Source organism: Anopheles marshallii, chromosome 3 (genome assembly GCF_943734725.1).
Source record: "Anopheles marshallii chromosome 3, idAnoMarsDA_429_01, whole genome shotgun sequence".
Taxonomy (NCBI): domain Eukaryota; kingdom Metazoa; phylum Arthropoda; class Insecta; order Diptera; family Culicidae; genus Anopheles; species Anopheles marshallii.
The window spans coordinates 26,042,463-26,059,510 of NC_071327.1; the positions used below are offsets into that span (position 1 = coordinate 26,042,463).

The window sequence follows — 17,048 nt, forward strand, 5'->3', positions numbered from 1 at the left end:
CTACCTGTTAACTTTTCGCCTAGTGTCGTTGCTGACCACCCTCGACGATAGATGCCGTTGTTCACTGGGAAACTCACCATTCATCGTACTTCCATTGCTGCTCCCCGTACCGATGCCACTGCTGGCAGAAGTGGGACGAACCTCCTTGTCAGGGCATTGGTCCATCGATTTGGTTCTATATTTGGCGGGTTTTTCCATTAACCGGGGGTTTTCCAGCAGAAGTTGATAAAGCTGATTGACTTGTATCTGCTGTTGTGGAGCAGGATGCATCTTCTTCGGCGGTAAGACTGGGTCGGCAGAAGCTTCCAACGAGGACGTCCGTAACGTCGGTTCTGTCACTGAACTCGTAGGTTGCATAAACACTGGAAAGGTTTGTGAATTTGGCATACGAGTTGCTATGAGAGCAGCATGTGCCGGAATACGATCGTCTCTCGATACCGGATCAGCAATAGGTTTATTAACAGCAGGTTCTACAATCAGTACGGCATTAGTTGCATTTACTGGTGGTATTGGTGGTGGAGGTTCCAGACGTGGATCGTCATCAGGATCATGCGCATTTTGGGGTGATGATAATATGATAGCATCTGATCGCCTCGACAACTGATACGGTTTATGGTGATGAAGTTCCTGATCACTGGTATGTTTTCGATTGAGCGAATTCAGTAAACACTTCAAATCTTCCTGACTGCCACGATGTGCAGCATTTGTCGAGCCAGTAGCGGAAGCACAATCACCACCAGTTCCAGAATCCTTTGATGAGAGATCATCATCTAGATCGTCCGAATCAAGCTCCGTTGAACGAACATTCGTTTTTGAAACTGCCGTGTAGAAACCAGCGTGATCACGCCCAATTGTACCACCATCAGCACTCTCGCCGTCATCGTCTACGTTGCTCGTTGCTTCGCTACTGCGTACCATCGGTATTAAATACTCGAAGTAGCCAGCAGGCGTGGTAGAGGTGCCGACACCGCTACGCACTATTAAATTTGGTTGATTTATCTCCATCCCGGTCGCAAGATCCAGTTCTGTTTCTCCCGGACAACCACTTACAGCGCCTCGTATTCGTTTTTGCATACGATACATACAAATCATCCAAATGAGCGATGTTAGCAGGACACAAAGAATAAGTGCGATCACGATAGTCATCCAAGAGTTGAATATTTGTGCATGCAACTGCACTTCTTCCTGAATACCCGATCCATACGAAGTACTTACATCGCCCAAAACAGAACCATGCATATCTTCCGGACCATCGACGACGATGAGCCGAGTCGGACCACTCTCAGTAGTAAAATCGTTCTCAAACCGACATTCATACAATCCAGCATCCGTCATCTCCGTTTTGACAATTACAAGTAGTTGACCCTCGCCCGTAACGAAATGACGCTCGGTCAATCCGATTGGTTCTCCATCCTTCAACCAAAATATAACTGGTTTTGGCGTAGCAGTTACGTTGCATTCCAGCACACTGGGTTTACCGATCGCAATCTCTAGGTTTGTTACCGATCGACTTGCTTGCTGGTTCTCTAGCACTACGACTGAAGCATTAGCACGAATAATTCCAGCTGGATTTTCGGCCGTACAGCTATACGTTCCCATGTCGACAAGTTGAACATTTAGGATTAGAAAAGCGCCCTCATTCGGTATAACGTGCATCCGTCGTTCTTTTGCAGCTGGAAAATCATTTCCACCATCTTTTTCCCACGATATCTGTGGTTTAGGTTCACCCATTGCTGCACAATCTAACCGAGCCACCTTTCCTGGCTCAACACTTATATCCGATGGGGTTTTACGAAACCTGGGATACGTTCCAACGGTTATCTTCACTTTGGGAGAGTACACCACACCGAAGCTATTGGTTATTATACACTGATATTTCCCGGCGCCAGATTGCTGGATGTTTGGTATAATTAACTCCGTTGTACCAATCGTGCCGTTTTCGTTATTTATCTGATGGATTGTATACTGTACGGCTGGAAGTTCCAAGTTGTCCTGTTTCCACTTGAAAGTCATAGGGTCAGCTGCGATCGATGTGGCAATGCACACAAGTGATAGGTTAGTGCCACGGATGCCGAGTTGTGATTTCGGTTCATCGATAAGATGAGGTTTAGGGGAATCATCTGCAAATGATAAAAAATATTAATAACAAATAATGCAATTTAATAACATGTAGATTATTACTTACAGCAAGAAAAGTTCGATGGATGAAGATCACGGATTAATCGATTTCGTAACCAAATCGGGTAGATACATTCGGCATCGATTTGAAACACCTCCTTTCGATCTTTTATCCAATGATAAAACCACTCTAGCTTACAATCACATATTAAATTAGTCGAGTTCATAATTAGGTTCTGTAGGTTGAAATAAAAATAAACAATCGTTAGTAATTGTACAACACCAAAGCAACATCTATAATTCAGTCATCACCTTTAACCGTGGGGTATCCTTGAACGCATTGATCTGTATCGATGAAATGTTATTTTGGCTTATCTCCAACAATGTTAGTGAATTCAGCCCCAGAAATGCATTTCTACTGACGGACTTTATCTCATTTGCGTTCAAATACAGCCGCTCTAGTTCGCTTAAGCCCAGAAATGGTCCGCGCATATCCTCTATCGTCCACGAGATACGATTTCCGTTCAGATAAAGCGTTTTTAGTGATCGCGTTTCATTGAACGTTCCTTCGCCAACGGCAGATATGCGATTTCCTTGTAAATTTAGCGTTTGCAAGACAGATAATTCTTCAAAAGTGTAACGATCGAGTGATTCCAACTGGTTGTACGAGAGATCCAAACTGATCAGCTTCGGCGTAAATTCCCATCCGGACTGTTCGATTTCGAATATCCGATTGTGGGCCAAACCAAGATTGGTAAGGCTGGTCAGATTAAAGAATCCGCCCTTCCGTATAGTAGTAATGCTGTTGTTGTTCAATTCAAGGATCGCTATCGCTAACAGCCCATGAAATACGCCAGCCATCAACGTTGGAATGCGATTGTTATTGAGTTTGAGGCTTTTCAGTTGATTCAAGTTCTGGAAGGTTAAACTTTGCACTTCCTCCAAGCCATTGCTGCTAATTTCCCTGCAAACAGATTTTGAAATTCAAACAAATAATTTGTTATACTATCCGGTGCAAGAATCGTTTAGAGTACTAATAAAAAAAATTAGTAATAATACTTACAGCCGTTTCAACGATTGCAATCTATCAAATGTACCTTTCGTGAGGGTACTAAGTTTATTGAAGTTCAAGTTCAAATACTGTAGATTGTTTTTCACCGGAAATGAGCTGTATTGAACCTCCTGTATTGCGTTGCGCGATAAATCGAGAAACTTCAACGATGGCAGCCCCGCTAACGCTTCTATATCGATAGTTTCAATTTCATTGTTGCTCACAAACAACTTGGTGAGGTTTCTAACGCCCCTCAAAACCGGCAGACGCTGCAATCGATTGTTGTTTAAGTTCCTGCAACAAAATTGTTGGTTGTAAATGAAACATTTGATTAATATTAAATAAAGTAAGTAAATATATTTTTATAACAGTTCAACTTACAACTCTTGTAGCTTGCGAAGGTCAGCCAATTGCGCCGAAATTGTTTCGTGGCTCAAATGGTTGGACGCCAGATCGCTATATAAGAAACAAAAGAAAAAAAAGCAATTAAAAAAAACGATAATAAATAGGTACTAGATAACAAAGCAAGTAAAGGTGATTATAAATCAATCATGTTTGGTTTAATCTGCAAAGTGGTGAGGATTTTCCCAAATAAGTCGCAAATCTCAAAAATTTTCATCAAGTATAATAAAATTCATCGAACGGATGTTTATTGCACTATTTCGAGCACTACCAATACAATACATAACTTGCACTATTTGAATCTAAACATCCCCAACCAAACATCACATGTTTAGATTTGTCAAAGTTGGTGGATGGTTTGTTGAAAAATAAACAACTAGAAAAAAAAGTTTAACCAATATAATCATACCAGCTACGTAATATTTCTCCGATAAGATAAGTACAGAAAAAAGGTGTGTTCTGCTGCACAAAATAGAAACATCACGCTTGGTACCCACCAAAATAAGTCAAAAATCATTCGTGCTGGGCGTGATAAGAAGAATAAAGATGGGAAGATATGTTTGAAAACAAAATGCTACTACTTAAGGCACGTCCATATCATGGTTCATGTGCTTGGAGCTTATACAGCTTTTGATGTGATTATGTCAAACTACTTTCGAATTTCCTAAACCCACTTTAAGTACAAACGCTACTGCAACGAGTTATGACATAATTTAGCAGAAGAATGATTAGTTTTATAAGTAAAATATAAATTAAATCAATGATGAAATAAATCATAGTTTAAACATTATCATATCAGTGATAGGTGTTTTATACTAGTCACATGATTTATGGCCGTGGGAACTGGCAGACGAAGGCTATCTATGACAAAACTTTACCAATGACTATTTTCCCCCCACGAAAAAATTAAACAAGCGAGGGTTGAATTTGATAAACGAAGAGACTTATTAATGAACCGTCATTGTAAATTGACAAATGCATTGTACATTTCCTAGATAACGCATGTAGTATTTTGTCAATGAAAGATCATTAAAATGCCATACCACATTCCTTAATATAAATGATCATCAGTAGAACGCAATCATGTAATCGCTCAATAGAACACAATGATGCTCAAAAATGAAAATAATGAGAAGCTTTTAGCTGAAACGAAAATTCCCATCATCGAATGAATTCACCAACTACGTGTCATGAATAAAACTTCAATTTATACAACAACCAGCAGCACACATATGCGTACTTCTTGGCACCAGGCAGACTGATCCGTTGTTTCCGCGGTAGTCGCGGAATGGTTTTGTTGTCAGTGCTGCACTAATGCACGCACAGTGCACAACAAACTTGCCTTTGCATAGCTGCTCAACGCAGCAGCAAAACTGCATCATCCTACCCGTTCGTGTCGGGCTGCCTCCCCCTACTGGCCACATTCATGAATGGCCGAGGTCCACCTTCGTCACCCGTATCCACCACACCTTACTCAGGACGGTCGGAACTCCCTCGGATTCTACAACCCGTCGGCCTGCGGAACTAACACGTGTGTAGGCGATGACTGAGTGGTATGCAATTACGCTGAGGTAATGCACGAGCTGAGAGAATGCACATGCGCGGGAGGACACATCATTATTTATTTGTAAGTGGGGGGTTTTCCGCACTACCGGCTATATATTAAACTTGTTTCGCATCATGATTTCAACGATGGAGACAATCGGTCTAATCAATCCGCAGGTAGTAACGCTGTTTAATGCCGAGTCATTGTCGATAATCAAGAAAGATTAAAATGCTACATAAAGAACAAAAATACATGCATCTACTGAATGCGTCATAAATATATTCTTTCCTTTAAAAAACCTTTAAAACACATTTTATGTTAATCCTTCGATTCGGTTAGCAAATCGTTTTCCCAAACCGATTTGTGACAAATATTAAGCTCCTCCATTAAGTCATCATCGATACACACCCACATTCCTTTTACTGTGCTGGTCAGTTTGACGTGTGTGTGTGTCTGTGGTATTATATTAGTTTGTGCAAAATAAAAGTGCAACCTCAACCAGCTGACCACGATCATCATATGGATACTGGGTGTGGTATGATCGTTTTTGGATAAAACGACACATACTGCTTCAGCTTGCGAACACAGCAATAGCAACAAAAAAAACCAAAAAACATTCCCCTTGAAGCCGTTTTCGATTAGTCACAGTGTTATTCCGCGGTGATCACCACCATACGATCCAACACGCCAGCCGGTTCTGTTGTATCGCGTTAAGGTTAAGCTAGTACATTGATAACCGTTAGACGGTAGAGGCTAACTAAATGGTGGCAATTTGCAAAATCGTACGTAGCCGTTCGAGTGACAGACGATCAGGTTTCTCGCTCGACCGTTACACAACATAAGGGCCCTAGCCCTACGGAGGGACAGGAAGATACGTTTCTTGCGATACATGCGGAAATTTGCGCAACGTACAAACATGTGTAACAGAGAGAACAAACGCGCCAGATTATGTGAGCAGGAACGAGAACTTGATGTCAGCTGTAATAAATCGCTCAGGTCCCAATCATTCAGAAGGTTCCATCGATTAGTGCAGATTTAATCGACGTAACTAGGATTTAGAGACCTTAGGGCGACTGCATTGGTGTACACAGCACGCCCTTACATTACTAGGTACTGCAAGAAACTCCGTCTCGGTAGACTCAAACTTCGATCAAAAATATAAAATTTTGTACATACACGACATCTATCTCTCGATGTAGTCAAATTGTCAACAAAATTATGATAAATCACACACAATTGCTTTCATTTTGCTAGATTCGTACACGTGCACTGTCAGCTAGTAGAGAAAAAAAAAAGATTATCTAAATCGAGGTCTCTGCCAATTTCATGTGTGGTCTTCCCATCAAACACGATAAGTGCTTATACCGTTTTATACCAGCGAAACCAGGTTGTGATAACAAACAAGTACGGTTTAAAGTTGAAATTACTCGTGTCGAAATGATTCGTTCGTGCGAAAAGAAGCCTTTAGCTGTCAAAACATAGATAAAAATACATCAATCAAATAAAAATTGACTGAGCGTTCCCCAACATTACCGGTTCGCAAAAGCAAGCATCGGTTAGATGGACTTTCAGCTTGAAACATCTTTTTTTTTTGATAACCGAAGGTTTCAAACTTATTTAACTCCAGACAACCCAGATGTCGGCCAAGTACATCCGGCATAAGGTGACCTTTCACTGTTTGGAAATATCTGCAAATGAATGTGAATTGTATCCTAGATTAAGCTTCCATGAGTTTTAAGCAATACGGCTTGGTCGTTCTTCTTGATTAAAAAAAAAACTCTAGATGTCCTTCCAGAAAAGTCCAGATTAGTTTTGGAGGAATCTGCTTCAGATCAGATTCATTGATGAATTTTTAAACCCAATTAATGACCCTGTATTCTTGTATGTATCTGTAGCAGAAGAATATATTTGATTGCAACAGTATTTAGTACAGTGTACAATTATTTGATAATTTTGTAACGAGTTAAAATCTGACTTTCGTCATTATTTCTTAAAAATATTTGAGCTTATGGATGTTGATTTTTCAACATTCCAACGGATTCCATATAGAATTCGATCCACCGTTCTTCAATGTACGAGACCGACCGGCGACACACAAGACCATTGAACCGTCCTAAGGTAATATAACAACAACAAAAAACCTAGTAAAAACAGTACCGTAAACGTGCCCGCACAAATATCATCGAAGTTGTATTTCAAGCGTAATAAAATTATTTCTTTGCCCAATCCCTTTGATCTTGATACTATATTCCCACCCATTTGCAAGCTCCCTCGGTAACATATCGAACACTTATCGACAGTTTGTCTGTGATCGTGTTTGCAGCATAGATAAAGACTACGGGGGTTGTAAAGCAAATAAATACTTGCCACCTATCTTATCGAGGTTATCAAACCTACCACCAATAGAACGATAATAGGTAAATCAAATGTTAACCGTAGCGTTTCTTTGTGCTATTAAAGTTTTAAAGTAGTTTAAACATTTGGAAAATGGGGAATTTTTGAACGGCAATACAAATTAGCTCTATTGCACGATCGCATTAGCAGACTTTAGTTGAATTTTTAAATAAAATTGAAACTAATGTATGAAAATGATGTATATTACCAACAGCGAAGGCCTTCCAGTGCGTATGAACATTTCTACGATACAATTATTATATAATTCAGCTCTATTCCTGCCACGCAGTTTATCGTGCGAGTGCGGGGCCCTCCAAATCATAAATGATTGATGTGTAAACATCAATATGTTTCTAGCGATTGTCCGTGGCCATTGAATTGATGCTATTCATTTGATTGTTATAATGCTCCTACAAATAGATACGAAAGTCAGCCAGATAGTTCACTTGACGCTTTCGTCGGTCTGATCGGTAACTATCGAAGCGCGCTCATCGCACGCATGCCCTTATCGCTTGTATGAAGAATGACACACCACACTGAATAGTGCCTCCATTATCGATCATCACTGCATAAGTAGGCAACTGTAAAACAGTAAACCGCTGTGAACGCAGTTTTCCAAATAGAATGCAAACAAACTGATCGATCGATTGAAAACCCTTCTGCTGGGCAGCAAACGGTACAGATAAAGAAAAATAAAAGAGTAATGCCCAATTCTTGGAAAGCCGCCTGTTCAAACACACCCGTAGAACTACGATTTCGTGACGATAAGAGAAACCCTCTGACATTGGCCAGCTCGTTTATTTTTCTTAACTTTCCTTACTCCACCTAGTCCTCAGCAGTTGTTATCCGACTGCCCTTACACTAATGTTGGCACATAAGCTATCGATACTAGAAAACTTAATGTTATAACCCAACCGTGAACGTTCAAATACAGTTCTGCCATTCAAAATTTGCTGATAAGCAATCGGGCGGCAGTCTGTAATGATGTGCCCGCTTGGAAGTGCGTATTACATTTTTAAGCATTATTGAACCTCCATTTCTCGGAAATAAACATCCGCAATGTTCTGTCTTTGAAATGAAGTACAGCAACAAAAATGTTCTACAACCCCTGTTTGTTATGTTCGAATGATCAGCAAAAGCTTTCAAAAACTTGCTTACCCAATAAATAATGATATCATCTTTAGAAGGAAAACCGTGTAACCGTTCATGGAAAGCAGGGCTTGTTCCAAACATGGACAAAATGTGCGCGTTCTCGTTAAACATTGGTTCTTTAACTCCATACGCGCCTGATGTTGTGGGGAAAAGTGCCGACAGCGGCCTCCAACAGAATAAGTGCAGCCATTGCGCACTTTTGCGATACACACGGCCAAGTGTCAACATTCAGGGAGAAAACCTTCGATAGGAAATCGAAGCCATACGTGTATTTCTGGTCCATCATTTGGCGTTATTTTACGCTGCGTTTCGGTTTATTTTTTGCCGTGGGTGAAACACCAATGACGAGCAATTCGACGACGAGTGGGTGGGCAGAGAATTGCGATAAGCCTCCAACAAAGTAGAACAAATGCATATTGGCGAGCCAATGATGGATCTGCACTCAGAGTTGTTTGGAATGTGAGCAGTAGGAGCGTAATTTGCTGAATCAAGCAGATGGAATTATTTATATGATTTATTATTTACTATTTAAATTCTATCGAATGGTTCTTTAGTTTGGCCATTACATAAACAGCATGAGCATGAGCCCGACAGTATGAGACTTTAGGCCTTTACCACAGAAGTTACTTCAGACATTCAGTTTGAGTTAAATAAAACGGGCAAGAAGTTCTCGCTAAATATAAGCAAAAGCATAGATTACAGACATTCTACGAAACGTATCGTTACTATGCGTTACTAAAACTCGTTCCCAAACATTCCTTTCCTCACAGTAAACACCACATCTACCGTGTTGAAAACTGATACGGTCACGGACAGAGGCAGTACCACTTCCGGTGAGGCATTACAAATTAGACGCGCTCGAAACGGAACCCGCAGTGCGTATTGTCTCAACAGAAAAACTCGAACAGATCATCCAGAGCACTTCAATCAACAGCCCTTCATTACGGATCGCTTAGGCAAAGAAATGGAGAGATTCCCTGGTATCAAATGTGCTGATTGATCGATTTGGGATGTTGATGTTTCTAACGAATCTTCGCTGTTTGACTGAAGAATGAAGTGCATGTGCACCGTTTGTGCACCGTTGGTTACAAGTTGGTTGCATTTAATATGAAAGAACAGCAGGGAAGGGGGTTCCCAATATTACACCGTAAGTCACGTAAGCGGGACGTGGAAGAAATGATGACTGATAGTCGCTGCTGATGCATTCGATAAGATGCCCGAGCAACAAAAGGACAAATGGCTTTGTTCGCCTAGAAATTGTTTTTTTTTCATGAAGCAATTATTTTAAACTGGGATTCAAGCTCACTTCTTTAACTCGTCTAACGCGTCTTTTGCACCGGGAAAATGGTTGTCCATTATACCAAACCATGCTCAAAGTTTGTTGCTCTATTTACGCTAATTATGCAATTTTTATTCAGCTCCGTTGGCTGCAAACGAATCCGAATCGATCAAACTTTCGTCCGTGTGGCATAAGCGTGCATCTGCTTCACGAAAGGAATCGATGAAAAGCATAGCATAACATATTTATCTGTTTTAGTCTACTTGCAGATAGAGCATTCATTTTGTGTCATGCAAAAGGCAAACTTTTGGTCTAATACACCAAAAGGTCGAGGGTTAAATAGCATCTAGAATTGCTCAGTAAAGTAATGATTTAGAAGACTCAGCTACGTAATGAAAATATGTTCTATGGCATAACCTACGAGGTCGGTAAAAGTCAAGCAGAAGAAGTTCCAGGAACTAATTTCTTAATCCCAACTTCCTCCAGAAGTTGACGCGTCTGACAGGGCAAGAAGACATGCATCGCGTGTCAACCGTGGTCGAAGACCTTTCTCATTAATAAGCGAATGATCTTCTTCGGTCGATTAAGCATTTCCGAAACAGGTTTAAACCTTCCGCGTCTTAGAGGCGACCTTTAAGGTACACGAATTTTACTTAGCTCTATGATGGATTGCATTTTGCCGGAACGACCACGGGCCCATATACTTATACCTACGCTTCGCATCTTCATCTTTACTCCCGCGGTCGAGGATTGAGTTGATCGGCGAAAGGTTTTTGCACGCTTCTGTGCCGGAAATGTCACCGCACCAGCCCATCCATTAATTTGTCCATGCTTATTGGCATACCGAATGGCGGGTTATATGTTCGAGGTGCATTGGAAAGTGCATGACCAGGGGTGGCATCTTTCCACACGAAAGATTTTGGCATACACACACACACACATACACGCTCCATAGATGGAGTTTCAAAACCTGGGAGATACAGCCTGGCCGAAGATCCCGGTGAGGTGTGCAGTGTGTTTGGTGTGACACTTCTTGAAGGAAAGTACAACCTCCGACCAGTGGTGGCCTTTTAAGAGCGTCGGGTCGTCGGGCGTCAGAGGGGTTGGCAGAGTTTGTTATATTAATAAATCAAAAACCGTTCCAACCGCGATACTGTGCACGGACCACCCCGTCCCATCACGGACCCGGGGGCCAGCGGGGACAGACTTGCGGCGCACATCAAGTGCCGAGACACTGGTTCGCATGTGGATGACGATATTACGGTAAAGCATTCGTCGACTAATGGATGTTTAAAAACGGAGAATCCCGCGACACGACACGAGTTGGCGGAAAATTTGAATCCCACCCCAGTACCGAACCGCAATGCGGCCGACCTCACACCCAGGTCAGGTATACTTACAGATTATCCACCCAGCGCGGCATCGGGAACAGCGTCTTCAGGTTCTTCTTCGAGCAATCGATGGCATTTCCCAGGCAGGGGCAATGTCTCTGACCAAAGTTGCAAAAGTTGGTGTCATCCTCGCCGTCGCCCGCGACAAACGCACCACCGAACGGGGACAGGCAAATGCCAACGGCAAGGATGGTGGCAATTAATCGGAGCATTTTTATTTTTACTTTACCACCGTTCCTTTCATGCGGACCACCGTCGTGTATCCTCCCTGCCTCGTGTACGTCTATAGATCGCGTGATCCTTCTCTGCGTGTGCACGGCCAATTCACAGACACACAGTAATAGGTAGCATAAGGGTAGATTTTTCTTGCACGATCTTGCTCACTTTCTCTCGCACGCGTGCTTCTTTGTTTTACAATCGTTCTACCTCATCACAGCCGGTGATTTCGTGCGTGAAGGGTAGTCGCATCGTTTTATCGCATTACAAAACCAAAACCTCTGCACACTTTGATGCTAAGCTCATTGAAAACGGGAGACCAAGATTTGAGACAATTTGCAGCAGACGCCGCGCAATACTTCCAATTCCAATCTTCCTCTTCGAGTATTACTCAACCAACCATGGGTTTCACAATTTTCGCACATCCGTGGTTCACTTTCTGCATCACAATCCTGCCGCTATTAAGACCTTCGCATCCACCGGTATCATCATTCTTTGGGACACTTTCATTACCAGTTGCTGACGATGCTGCACCGGAGGCCATTGCACAATGGGATGTGTGGGAAATGTTTGTATGTTTCTTATCGTCTACTGTTCTTTAGCTCAGTAGGACACTGTTCAGAGATACATTAGGATCTTGGTGAATGTTCTTTTTTTCACCACACCCTCACTGCTTACATAAACGAAATCTTCAAACACACATCATACGTCTGGTATGCACTGGGATGTAATTGGATGCTACCATCGCACTATCGTGTACCCCTTACCACCGTGAAGATCCGTCTCCGAGATTCCCGGAAAACTCCCGGACCGTGATGGTTTCCCCGGCGTGCGTCGCCGTGCTGTTACGCCACAACGTGCGCCTCTGGTAGACGATTCTTCACGCACGTCGAAAGAAAAAGTACACGCACTTTGCTTCTCTCACGCTCTCGCACAAGGTCTACTTGTGCATTGAAATCGAGGTTTGTTTTGCTGCTTCAAGACGGTACCATATGCAACCCGCCGTCGACGTTGTCATTCTAACTGGGAACCCAACAGTCTCGGGCAAACCGGTGGGGCTTTCTCTTTACTTATTTTTCGCTCCTTCTTTGGGGGGGAAAAACGAAGAATCGCTCCGTGCCAGCGGGTTTACGGCACACCACGCAACACGAGATCAAAACACACCACTCCCACATACGGCCGTACACCCACGCTCTATGCGCGCCTGTGCGCGCACCAACACCAAGCAGATCGGACGCGTCGCTGTGTGTCACACACAACGGGGGGAAACAACTCTTGTTTGTTCGACCCACGGTGTTTGATTAATTTTTCGGGAGGTTTTTTTTTTTGGTTTTTGTTTGGTTGTTATTGTTTGTCCCTTAACCACTAGATGTACATTCACGCACACACAGCAACACCTGCGTGTTCAGCAATTGCATCTCTTGCACCGATGAGCATAGAGGCAGAACGTAGCATGCTGTGCTTTCCTGCTTCTATTTCTACCTCCCCTTGTTTTTATGTTACCACAAGTGCAGTTGGTTTACTTTTCTTCCATTTACCGATTATGGTAACACACATCTGTAGAGCGGTGCGATCTCACATCGCGGGGCAGCAGCTTTATCACTATTTCTAATGCTTTCCGCTTATGTAAGTTAAGCATTGGTCACATGTAGGCACAATTTCCATCACTATCACCACGGTGGACCACTTATCCAACCGTAAAGGTTAAGAATTAGTGGTGAAAAATCAATTCAAAAAGTCACACTTTTCGCGCTACACAATACGGAGCAATCCCCAGACGACACACACAACAGCATATCACACCGCGAAACAACACGAACAAAAAAAGAACCCAATACAACACACACCGACCCGTTTGTGCCCTGTGTTTTCTCGATAAATCTTCTCGCGCTCGCACGTATATTTCTCTCTCGCACGGGAAGCGACGCACCACTTCGAACGGGGCAGCATAAAGTCAAACTGTCAAAATAAACGCGCGTTTCTCTTCACTCTCGCTTCGCTCTCTTTTTTTCGCACACAACAGAAAAAAGGCACACACAAATACGCTCTGCGCGGACGAACCGTACGACGAGAGCGTCAAGAACGAAGTGAATATCTCGAATGCTGCGTCGTTGTGTTGTGCCCCCGACGGTTCTTCACGCCGGTGACGTAGTGTGTGTTGTTTTCTTTTCCGGATATACACAGTGCGGTTCACGCAAGTGCGGACACGAAGGGAACTTTTTTTTATTTCTCTGGTCGGGAAGAAATGCAATCTAAAGTCCAAACAAGGACCTAACAGTTTTCTCCACACAGTCTAGATCTCCATAATGAGTATCTTTTTTGAGATTTTTGATGTTGTTGTAGAACTTGTTGGAATTACTGATATCCAATCTTCAATCTCGACGACATTCTAAAGATGTTGAAAGTATTTCGAAGCAGTGGCTCTACAATTGAGTAAAGTGCATGAGACATATACTGTTTCTCATCTTCGATCACCATTAAACACTAAATTATTTAACATCGTATGTTGGTGTTGAATGGATTTTCTAAAAATTTAATACACATGATAAGGAAATGATCTTCCCACATATCGATTGAGGATAGCACATATCGGATTAAAGTCGTTATGAGAAGGTTGACTGTACTATAAAGTGAAAAAAATGCTTGAATATTTGGGGTGTTAAGGTAATGTATTTGGCTAAAGTCTGAATAACGACCCCCCCCACTCACGAGCACTCATTTTTGCGATTTGAGTGACCTAGGGGTGCTTCTCTCTGCTCATTTTTCGGACCGTAATTCACGGAGGCTGCGTACCTGTGGAAGTATCGTTTTTGATGGTTGCGCACTTTTTTTTTATTTTCGTTCGGAATGGCGGTTGCGGTCAAGCGATCGGCGCACGGTTCGGTTTGCATTATTCGACTAAACGATTTTTCGCGCTGCGCATGCACCGCTGCTGATGCGTGTGCGTTTTTAATTAATTATTAACATGAAATACATGATCGGGAAAGAGCTGTGCACTGTAAAAATAGTGTTTTTGTTTTATTTTAAATATATTTCTGGCGTGTTTGCCAGCATGAACGGCGATTTAAAAATTCTTTTTCTTCCATTATTTTCTACCCATACCGGTGCGGAATGTTTTCAAGCGTTTTAACTTGCGGCACTGGTTGTTGAAAATGGTTTCTTTCTATTATTTTTCCCGAATGGTTTCCATTCATTCTATCAGGTAAGTTAGGTTCACACCGCTTAACCGTGGTGTTACGTAGTGCATATAATGTTGCACACGCATGTCTAATGAATTATTTAAAGTTATCAGAAATGTATTGTCCGGGTTTATCACCATTTAGATCACATGCAGGTTCATAATTGAGGATTACACATTGATTCTTCGTCCGGTGTCGCGATACGATATGGCAGTGCCACTGTCTCGCTTCTAATCCAACTTTTGCTCTCTACTTGTATTCAAAAGTCGTCGTCTTGTAGTCGAATAGTGTGTTCTTGCTGTTCTGGGGGACAAGGGTCTGGATGGGACGGGATAGGATGGGATGTATCGATAGCTCGTAATCATAGCTTTAGTTCGAAGTGCACCTGTACATGCTGGTATGATAATGCTGGTTCGACGTTACGGATTTCAGAGTCCACATTGTTCCCTGCTTGTGTTTGCCCTGCAAAATTATTTCTTAGTTATTTCGACGATCGCTTCACCCTACAAGGGAGAACGAATCGGTCTTCATCTTGATGCTGTTGCAATTTATGGTTTCGTCGGTTGTCGGTTGTCGGTTGTAACCAGAGCAAGGCTACTGTTTGACACTAGATGAATGAAGATAATGTAAATGGCTGATCAGCCATATCTGTCGAATCTGAAATGTCCAACCATGTGAAGCTTCTTCACTTCGGTAACCAACCTGCCGTTCGAACAAAACTTTGAAAGTAGTTGGTCTGTCTGTTTACAAAGTACCTGATACACATCGACTGATGGCGTCAAATACTGTACTGTATTTAATATGATAGCTATATAAGATCGAAATATGATGGAATGTCCACTTGGCATCAGGGAACTCTTCTGAAAAATCATTAAAATCATCTATTCCTGTGGCATGCAAGGCTCTTTCATCACGCTGTACTTCCGTGGCGTACATACTGCCACGTTTCGTTAGCTCGCATACTGGATTCAGTCAAGACTAAGCTCGGGGCCACCCGCATATGCTTAGTTTGTCTGTCGTTAAATCGGTCACTGCTTTCACGATGTTTTACTAATGCCAGGAAATGACAACGTCCTTCACTGTCTATGTTGTAAAGGGTGCATTGCTGCCTTTATGTTTAATGCTTGGATAGTTTATGCTTTTCGTCTGTGGTAGGTTAACAGTAATGTCCAAGACCAATTTTCTAACACAGTACTCTATTATATGCAATTAATATTGTTCTGTGGTGTTCAAATAATTGATTATGATGAGGATTATGAGTCTCGCCTCAAAGCGCTGGTTTGTGCAAGAAGCATGGTTCATACGATAATGGAATATAGTGCTATGAAATGCCAATACGATCGACTGGTGTCATCGAAAAACTCAGCTCGTCTTATGCATGATAGTTTTTTTTCTGATGATTCCTTACATTATTTTTAATGGTAGCTTGTATAAACATTCACAAAAAACGCACTGCACTTTGCAACTTTGCCACACATTGGTAACGTCCCCTTGCGCGCCCGCTGGTTTAAGAACTGATGCATCACTTGTTGTCCCCTGTTTAGGCTGCTACTATTTACATCATTACATCTCCTCATCATCAATGATCATTAATGCCGTTGCTTTAATCATTAGCACACTGGACAGGATTACACTACAAATTCACATTACATTTATAGAGAAGGGTTGTTTAAACAACTCATCTACGTCCTAATACAGTAATTTTATTCGTATCTCTTCACGATGCAGCTGGTGGACAAACAGCTGGTGCTCTAAAGTGCAATCAATGTCTTGCTAGTTTTGTTTAAAAGTTAGTAAGTCTTGACTCTTGCGTATCAGCGACAATCATGAATTATGTTTCAATTGTAGATATCATTATGGACAATTAAACCTCTTTGGCCCTATCTAACCGTATCCACAATGCATTGCTTTTGCTACTGCAAGATTCAACGTTATTAATTCAGCCACACATGGTTTCTAGTGTCCAAAGGCTGGATCAAATGATGCAGGACTTTTGGCAGCTCGGATTATAACGAGCGTGAGAAAAGATAGCCAAAGATCGAATGGTTATCGTTCCATCAATCTTAACTAAGATACCAATGTCGTATGGGTAGATAGCAACCGTTACGGTAATGCTCCTCTTATGCCATAGACCATATAAAGGATTCGATCGACCAGCGGTACAATTATGGTATCGCATCGGAACAATTAGCCTGGTTGCCCGCTATAATTTTGCATGCAATTATTGATTATTCATTAATTATAATTATTAACAACACATGCAACAGATGGAAAAAATAGATTCCGATAATTTATTGTGATATTTTACCGTGAACTTGCG

At 42.0% G+C, this 17,048-nt stretch overlaps 1 protein-coding gene across 1 annotated transcript; it reads right to left on the minus strand.

The window, feature by feature from the left end:
* LOC128713598 (leucine-rich repeats and immunoglobulin-like domains protein 3) lies at nt 1–11,545 on the minus strand. The gene is made up of 6 exons (XM_053808458.1): nt 11,343–11,545; nt 3,551–3,625; nt 3,182–3,463; nt 2,431–3,082; nt 2,186–2,354; nt 1–2,120 (listed from the first exon to the last, which is right to left on the minus strand). Exons 1-6 carry the CDS (start codon nt 11,543–11,545, stop codon nt 1–3), a joined length of 3,501 nt encoding a protein of 1,166 aa, XP_053664433.1.
* Nucleotides 11,546–17,048: the final 5,503 nt, after the last annotated feature.